General features: G+C 57.3%; 1 protein-coding gene across 1 annotated transcript in view; it reads right to left on the bottom strand.

Moving 5' to 3' along the window:
* Window positions 1–4,596: 4,596 nt before the first annotated feature.
* The window catches only part of AJAP1 (adherens junctions associated protein 1), a 145,654-nt gene continuing 141,453 nt past the window's right edge, over window positions 4,597–8,797 (bottom strand). The window contains exon 5 of the mRNA XM_054849790.1: window positions 4,597–4,647. Coding sequence (XP_054705765.1) covers window positions 4,623–4,647 — 25 coding nt within the window. The 3' untranslated portion in view covers window positions 4,597–4,622. The remainder of the gene's footprint in view (window positions 4,648–8,797) is intronic.

The raw sequence follows: 8,797 nt of genomic DNA, 5'->3' as shown, positions 1-8,797 counted from the left end.
ATGCTGCTGCTGCTGCTCGAGCACGGGGCAAGCGCAGGAGCTGCGTCTGCTGCCCGGCTCTGGCAGGCAGGGGCCGGGATGGGGCCGCTGCTTGGGTTCACGCTTGTTAATGAAGTCATCGTCCCCGTTAATGACAATAAACTCGTAGCACTGCGTGCATAGCATGCAACTCCTTGTTCTCTTGCCATTTCATTCATGTCAGGAAGAAAATTGAGTTCCTGTAACGATATAATTAATTCACCCCAAAAATCTTGGTGCACATCTCATCACGGAAGCGCTCAGGGAAGGAAAGCTTGGGAAGCACTTTCTGTGGTTTCGATAACTCTTGGGACTGCTCTGCCCTCTCGGGGCAGGCGAGACCCTTCGGGGACCTGAGCATCGCTGCCTTCGCCTCGCCGAGCTCACCCGGGCAGCCTCAGTCTCCTCGCTCTGCCTCTCGCCTCCGCGGGCGGCCGATGGGCACTGATGCTGCTGGATCCGGCCGGATTCCCGAGGCAGCGCAGCACCTGGGGATCAGATCCTCAGAGGGACCTGGCGAGGGGCTGCCTTCCCCTGCGGCTCCCCTGGGGCTCTGCTCCCGGCGTTTCCCGAGGAATGGAGATCCAACGCTGCTCCGCAGCAGCTCGTTAATTGGGCTCATTTGGTGAGGTGAAGGCAGGAATGCGCTGTGTCGCTGCCCGGTGCTTCAGCCAGCCTTTGAAGGCTTTCCACGGCCGGTTTGATTCCACTCGTGCTTTGCCTCTCCAGGCGCCTGGGTCCCGGTGGGGTTTGTAGCCATTGCTTGGAGGCATCCAGCACGGGGCCGGCTGCCCAGCGCCACGGGACGTGGGCTCCCCTCTCTTGGGAGCGATGCTGGGAGCCTGGAGGGATGCTGGCACGCGTGCTGCCGCTCTGCTGCTTGGGCGCCTTTCTCTGCCCTCCTCGGCTGCGGATGTGCCGCGGGGAGGTGACCGGGGTGGCTGGGCTGGGACGGCTCCTGCTCAGCTCCTGCTGCCTCCGTGGGCTGCGTCTCCCCGTGAGCTTTGCCAACCAGCGCTGGCATTTCCCATCCTGAGCGGGGTGGGTGGAAAACCCATCAAAATTCATTTGCTTACCCAGACAGGAGCCGTCACTGGCGTGCTGCTGTGGCGGCTGAACTTTACTGATTCGCAGAACAAACAACCTTTCTGGGGCTGTGTTTGGGACTCGGGGGAGGCAGGAGCAGGCAGAGGGAAAAAAAAAAAAAAAGAAAAAGAAAAAAGGGAGTTGGGTGCAAAAGCTTCTGCAGCAGCAAAATGCCTTTTCAGACTGGGCAAAGGCTCCTGAGATGCCCGGGCATCAGCAGGGTCTTCCTCGGCCTCCAGCTTTTAAACCCAGCTTATTTTGCCCATTATGGGGCCAAAATTGCAACTGCCTGAGAAATCCCTAATTAAACAAAGGCTCACCATAACATTTGCTGGGAGCTTGCCAGCATTGTAACACGACATTACCGGGTATCTTTATTAGCTGAAATGAGTATTTAGAGTCTGCCAAACTGAAAGCTGATAGACTCGTTTGAAAGCGGCACTGCAGCACCAAGCAAACGCTTCTCCAACCTGCCGGTGAGGCTTGGCCGCGGCGGAGGGCGGCTGCCGTTGCCCTGCGCGGTGGGAGGGGGCCGGGAAGGTGCCCTGGCATCGGCCCTGCCGGCGTGTCGTGGCACCTTCTTACGGCAGACACAGCGTCCCGCTGATGGAGCCGTGCCGTCGCCTTTTGGCTAGCGTTGGCCAAGCGGCAAGGCACCTTCTCCTCCCGCGGGGGAAGCCGATGGCAGCCGGGAGAGGCAGATCTGGCTCTCGGAACATATCCTGGAACGTAATTTCATTGTCAATTAAGTGACAACACATGGAGGGACAGTTACACCATGAATCTATTGCGGTACGGTCTCTGCTCCGGGTGCTGAGTGTGGCTGGCGGTGCTGCCGGAGCCCAGGGTGACCGGCAGGCCGATGCCGTGCCTTGCAACAGCAACACCGTGGGAAACCGCCGCTCCGCTCCGTAAAACTCCCGGGAATTCCCCGAGGAGCCCGGTGGGGTTGGAGGAGGAGGAGGAGGGCAGAGAAAACCCAGCGGGCGCAGATGCCTTCGGGGCGGTTGCTGGCACTGGGATTGAAGGGAGCAGTCGTCCCACCTACGGAATCAAAACACTTCGGTGTTAGAATGCGTCGCCCTGGCATTTCCAGCTGGAAGTGTTTTGATTCTCAAGTCTGAAATGAGTTTTTATTTTGAAATGCATTATTCATTTTCTTTTGAAAGGTCAAAATCTAAATGAAATGCTTCAATTCACCCGAGATTAATTTATTAGCTTTTGTCTTTGGCAGGCACACGGTAACTCAACCTGCCGGCTGCGTGCCGTCGCTGAGTCGGACAGCGCTTGGACAACGACTGCCGGGACCGGGACCGGTGGCTGTCTGGTGGCTGAAGCCAGACGTGATTCCCGGTGCTCGCCTTCCAGAGGGAAGGAATGGTTATCTGGCCACACTAAGGAATATTTGTCAGGCCAATTACGAGTCTTTCTTGTCCCCTGGAAGTTCGGACCCTGAACTTCTCTGAAGCGAGGTGTAAGATGTTCTTCGGCAGAGAAAAATCCCCTTTTGGTTCCTAAGACATAGCCCAAATACGGCACAGCAGCCCCAGCACCGGGGAGGTTCCTTCCCTGTTTGTCCCACAAGTTTTCCTGAAAGGCACCACCGACTTGATACGAACCCGATTTAATGGTTACAAAACCCAGAGATAAAGCTCTGCTTAATGGATTTCTTTAAGATCAAGGCTGTAAAATACCAGGCTCAAAATCCTTTCTACAACAAGAGCAACTATATTAAGTGCACTCAATCAAAACCGGGCTGAAGGTTCCATACGTGAACCAATGGCTGTAGGAAATGCATTTCATTAGCATCTCCAGCAGAAGGGAGGGCTGGCGGAGGAGATGAAAAGCCTCCGAGCTGCGGCTGCTGCGCTCCCATTCAGCCGGGATGGATGAGATGTGAAGGGCACTTTCAAAACATGTCCTCGCTCTCTAAGCGGGTCCTGTTGGGCAGAGGGTGATGGACCCGTCCCTTCGAGCTCCGCGGTGAAAGAGCACGACGGTGGCCTTTGCCCGGTGGGAGCCGGATGCTCTTGGGCAGCAGCCGGGGCTGGAGCACCGGACCCGTGGTGAGCGGAGCCTCACAATTACGTGTGAAATCACTGTGAGAAATGCCGGCTGCTTCCCCGAGGAGCTCGACTCCTGCCTGGGTTTAGAGTCGAGCGGGGCTTCTGAGTTTGCAAGGGGTTTCGGGGTCTTTGATGGGATTCTGCAGCCATGGGGTGAAGGAGACAGAGCCTCTCCACCGCGGGCTGCTCTGGGCAGGCACGGCAGCGCTGAAACGCAGGGTAGTTTTTAATAATAATTCGCAGCTACATAATGAGAAATCTGTAACATTTATAAACTGGTGGTTGCTTTTAAATCATTTCCCTTCTTCCTGTCCCAGACTTGACATTTGATGAAGAATTGGGGCTTTGTGTTCATTTACCAATTAATTTATCGCATAGCGGTGGGAAGCAGCGTCCACCTTAGTGAAGGTCACTGACATCGAGTGTTTACCTCTTACTTCCAAATACCATTAAGCTTTTTAAACAAACTCTGTGGGTGCCGTAGGCAAAGCAAGCACCTCTGGCGAGATGGCTCCGGCTCCTGCGGCAGCTCCCAGCGGCCGGGGACAAGGTGTTCGTGGCAGAGAGACCGGATCATCTGGCTCGGCGGTGGGAGTCCGGCGGGGAGGTCTCCAAACCAGGTACAGCAAAGCGTGCGCCCCCGAATTCACGCTTAGAGAGCACTTGATTTTGGGGACACGATGAGCCGAGCACCAACAGCCGCTCATCACCTCCCAGCCCAAACAAATATTTGATTCTCACCCGGTTTTTCTCCGGCTTCCCACCGCTCCTGCTGCTCCGCGAGCTGTTCGGCCGGGGTGCCCCAAGACTCCTCCTGGGGATGCTGGTTTTGCCTCCTGCAACAAGACCCATTTATTGGCGTCTCTCAATCTCTGCAGCTGGTAGCCGGTGCGCGTGAGTGGACTATGCCAGGAGGTACGGCTTATCAAATGTCATGCAGATCTTATCTCAGGGGGGAAACATACTTCAGTAATTAAATTAAATGAAAAGTCCTGGATAAAAGCCTCGGAGGCTACGGCCTTCTGTTTATCTCCAACATACACATGGGGTGGGAGATGGGACCGGAGATGCCAGAGGGCTCGGGCAGGTCTCTGCTAGTTGCAGTGTGCGGCTCCATGTATGATGGAGCGTCTTCTACTTCCATGCTCTGTATTTTCTCCCCGAAGAAAGGCATGTCCTTTCTCACCCTGCAAGTTTGCTGAGTGCCAATCGCCTGGGTGGCTGCTACCAGCATCTCCAGCGGTGCCAGCCCGGAGAAGACCAGCTTCAGGGCTGCTGGGCAGCCGGAGGGGCAGGGGCTGCCCTTCCTACCCGGAGTTACGGCACACGTGGTTATTCACTGCGTGCCGGATGGGACGGGCTTTGCTTTTACAGCTGGAAATTTCTGGTGAGTCACCTCTTGGTGTCTGACGCGGTGTCACCCAGGGTTTTGGGAACAGCCGTGCCCTGCTGTTACACCCGCTTTCCCGGAGAAAGGCTGTAAAAGAGATTTGATCGTAAAAGCTGTCCTCTGCCTTCAGTGCGGGCTTGGACTCCCCGTGGGACGGAGGCTAACGTTTACATCTGCTGCTGCGGGATAACTCCAGGATTGCTCGCTGCCAGCCCTCGCCCGGCGTGAGCCCGGCTGCGCAGGCGTCAGGCCCCTGCCTCTGCTGACACGGCAGCACCCGCATCACCCCATGCTGCCATGGGACCCCCCCCCCGGGGAGCTGTGGGATGGAGACCTCTGCTCGGCCTCAGGGGTCTCTGGCTGGAGTCTGTTGGATGATGGGTGCTTGAGCATCACCAACGGTCTTGGGCTTTGGCTCTGTGCAGCTCCTCAGCCCACCCCATCCCATCCCACCCCATCCCATCCCCATCCCATCCCATCCCACCCCATCCCCATCCCATCCCACCCCACCCCATCCCATCCCATCCCACCCCACCCCACCCCATCCCACCCTGCCATCAGCCCCTGGGCTGGGTGATTAACTCCAACGCTGGCAAACTGGAACTAATTAAGCTGGGTGAGCCCCGTGTGCTGCTGACAGTGGCCGAGCGCGGAGCGGCCCATTTTGACCCTGGGCGTACCTGCCCAAAACCAGGCCTGCATATTTCTCGAGCACAGCTTTTGCAAACCTGGGTGTTCTGCTGGGCTGGTGGGGGAGGTCCACGCAGCGTGGGGACAGCGGTGGGGTTTGCCTTCACCCGCAGTGCGTGCCAGAGGATGCGCTGAGCTCTGCCTGCGCGGACCATCTGCCCCTCGCTTCAAATTAATGAACAAATTTGGGGGGGAAAAAAAAAAAATCAAAGTCTTTTCATGGATAATTTGCGCACAGAAAAAAGGGGCCAAATGAAAGAAATAAATCCTTTGCTGTGACGGGCTCGCCCAGCTCGGCTCCCTGCCTTTTGGAAGCAGGTTTTCAAGCCTAATGTATCAGATATACTCTTTTGGCACCCATTTTCAGAGAAGCATCCCACCCCTGCTGCTTCTTAATGCAGCTCATCTCCTGCCGATTGCTCCCAGGGTCTCAGCCAAAGCAGCACTTCAAATTAAAGCCTTCCCCGCCGCTCGGCGCGGGTTTCCATGGAGATCCGAGAGGATGCTCCTTCCTCCTCCTCCGGAGCCGATGGAGAGGCAGCCTCTGGGGATGGCCCGTGGCGGGGCCGGGGGTCCCCGAGGAGCCGGCGGCTCCACAGCCGCGTCCACCATGTGTCACCGGTGGTGAACCCAGCAGCTTTGGTGTGGGCATCGGTGCTGCCACAGCTCCTCTGCTCTGCCTGTAACACGCTGGGCTTGGTGCCCGTCCCCGCCGTCACCCCTGTGTGAAGAGGAATCGCTCGACGGACGTGGGTTTGTCCCTGGGCAGTTCCCGGGACCTCTCCTCGCGACCGGCGTCTGCGCCTTGTGAAAAACGGAGCAGGCTGTCGGTGGAAGTTATCCCGCACATCGGAGCCGACCCCTTGGCCGGCGGAAGGTGTTACCTCCAGGTGGGGACCAACCTGACCCTTTCACCGAACAAGCATCAGTTAATTTGTTTGTAGCATCTTTATTTAAACTACAAACAGCCTCGGGTCTCCTGGGAGCCTGTGCACGGCACAGAGCTGTGTGGCCGAGGCCGGGCCATCGCAGGCGGTGGCGGGTTTGGTGGTGGAAATGCCCTCGCACACACGGCTGAATTAGGCAATAGCTGCGAGATCTAAGAAATGATAGTAATTACAGGAACAAAATTGTTATTAATGTACTAATTTACTTGGGAGCCAGGCTTTATGTAATTACACTCCAGGATCAAGCTAAGGTTAATGCATTTACCTTCCCGGGTACTTCTAGACACTGAATTGTTCTTCCTTTGCCATAAGACACAAGCGTGTGTGTTCCTGGCGATGGGGCGACGGGGCCGCGCGTGGGGGTTGTTGCTCTTGGCTAATTTTGCTAACGAGGGGATTCAGAGCAGCGACTCCCCTGTGTGCCGGGCAGCCCTGTCTGTGTGTCGGGGCATCCCGGGCTCGGCCGCTTGCCGGAGCCTCGCAGGGCACCTTTAAATGGGTTTTCCATAGTGAGTGCACCCGAGGGTGAGCTGTTCCAGCTGTTTTTGGCTGCCTGGAAATAACCCCCGACCTCAGGCTCAGCACCGATGCTGCAGCCACCCAGGAGTGGCAAAGAGAGTACTAAACCGGACCTGTTCATGCTTAACACGCTAAAACTTTGCAAACACCTCTGAAACCTTCGGATCCCAGTGAAAAGCTTCTGCCCGTGAGGATGCTTTTCCCCAAGCTGGGCCCTTTTGCTGTGAGAAGCTGCAGGAGGGCTCGGCTGCAGCATCGGTCTGGGAGGTGGCGAGTCCTTCGGCAGCCGCTGCTCGAGCCGCCGCGGACACGGGTGCCCTAGAAACGCCAGGCTGGAGGAGGGATGCTCACCCACGGCGGTGGGCGGCGGGGGGCCCGGGGACCGGCAGGGTGGGAGCAGCGGCACGCGCAGAGCCACGTGCTGCAGCCCTGGGACAGGCACCGCTCCGTCGCAGGCGAGAAAAGAAAAGAGCAGGGCAGGATCTGGCGAACCTCGGAGTCCCCCTCCTCAGGGATGCCCCGGCTTCTTCCCCGGCGCCTCCGGAGCTCCCTTCGTCCCTGGCATCGCCCAGACCCACCTTTACTGAGGGCAGGCTGGGAAATGTCAGCCGGGTTTGCCAAGCGTCCCGCAGCGCCAAACCCTCCTGGCTGCACCGTCTGCCCGAAAGCCGACGAGCCCACGTGGCGCGGTGCTGCTTGCTCGCGGGCTGCTCGTCAACGGCCGCCGAGTGTCAGCAGGGATATTTGTCCTGGTGTCACACGGGGAGGAGAGCGGCAAGCTGCAGAAGGTCAGAGCAGCCCTAAAAATACATATCTGTACGCGCGCGTTATGTATTTTTGGCTCCTTCATTATTCGACACGCATGCTGCTAGTTAAAAGGCTGGAGAGACCTGAGCACAGGTAACCTTTAAGAGGAAGAGAAAGGTTTAATAAGGTTACGCTGGGCCTTCAGGACCCCTCGGCTTGGCCTTTTGCTAATTTGCAGGGAAAGCAACGTGTGAGTGGTTGTGGGGAGCGCGCTGGTTCTCCCTCCGCTGCGGAGCAGCCAGCTAGCAAGGGAAATCTGCCGAAGGGGAGCTGAGCAAAATCTAAAATAATTTCCCCGGAAATCAATGGGGAGATTTATTCCTCTCTTTAAATGGGAAGGAAAGACAGTTCTGGGCTGTGCGTCAGGCCCGGTTAACCGCATCGTGTAAAACCATTTTTACAACAAACATAAGTTTGAGTTATGTGTGTTATTTTTTGCTAACTGTTTGCACATGGCTGAATTTCATGATGACAGAAGCAACTGCGCAAGGTTATGCAAATGAACTACTTAATTAAGTAGGAGTCACACAAAATAAATACCAGCTCCAACAAACGCCCTCCGTTTTCCTTCCGAGTCCGGGTCGCTTCTGAGTGATCGTCTCCCGACTGAGAAACCTTCTTCCCGGGGGAACTTCTCCGCTTTCCCACCCTTGCTCGGGAGCAGGCTGGGAAGAGATGTCCCCATCCATGTCCCCATCCACGTCCCCATCCACGTCCCCATCCCCGGGGCTGTCCCAGCCCGTCCCCCCCCGTCCCCAGCCCACCCTCTCCGACACGATGCTCTGCCCAGCCACCCGCAGCTCTCCTTCCTCCGGACCCCATTAATCACCCTCGAAGGCTCCTCATACATTATCAGGCCCAGATGTTTCCCACTGTATGCTACAAATGTTAATTATCTCCTAATTACTTATTAGCAGAGGCTGGGCTGGCGCAGAGCAGGGTGAAATCCAGCCAAGGGCATTGGCAGCCCTGGGGGTGGTACAGGAACCGACAGCTGCTGCTGCCGGGGGCTTCCCTGGACGTCCTTATTGCCCCGAATATTTACCGAAGGGTTACCCTGGCGGTCCCCCGGCATGGGGGTGCCCCGCAGGCCGTGTAATACCTGGGGGCTTCGTGCCTTTAATCTCCCAGGTGAGGCAGGTGGGTGGGCGCGTGGTCACCTTCAGGCCAGGGACGTCACGCAGGCGTCAGCCCACCTCGCTGCTCCGCCGGCCGCGAGGGCCCCCGGAGAGAAAGTATAAATGTTGGCTTCGGAGCAGCTATAATTCTCCCCG

This window comes from Grus americana, chromosome 21 (assembly GCF_028858705.1).
Source record: "Grus americana isolate bGruAme1 chromosome 21, bGruAme1.mat, whole genome shotgun sequence".
NCBI classification, from domain to species: domain Eukaryota; kingdom Metazoa; phylum Chordata; class Aves; order Gruiformes; family Gruidae; genus Grus; species Grus americana.
The sequence above is the reverse complement of the archived record's forward strand: the minus strand, read 5'-3'. Positions and strand labels throughout refer to the sequence as shown.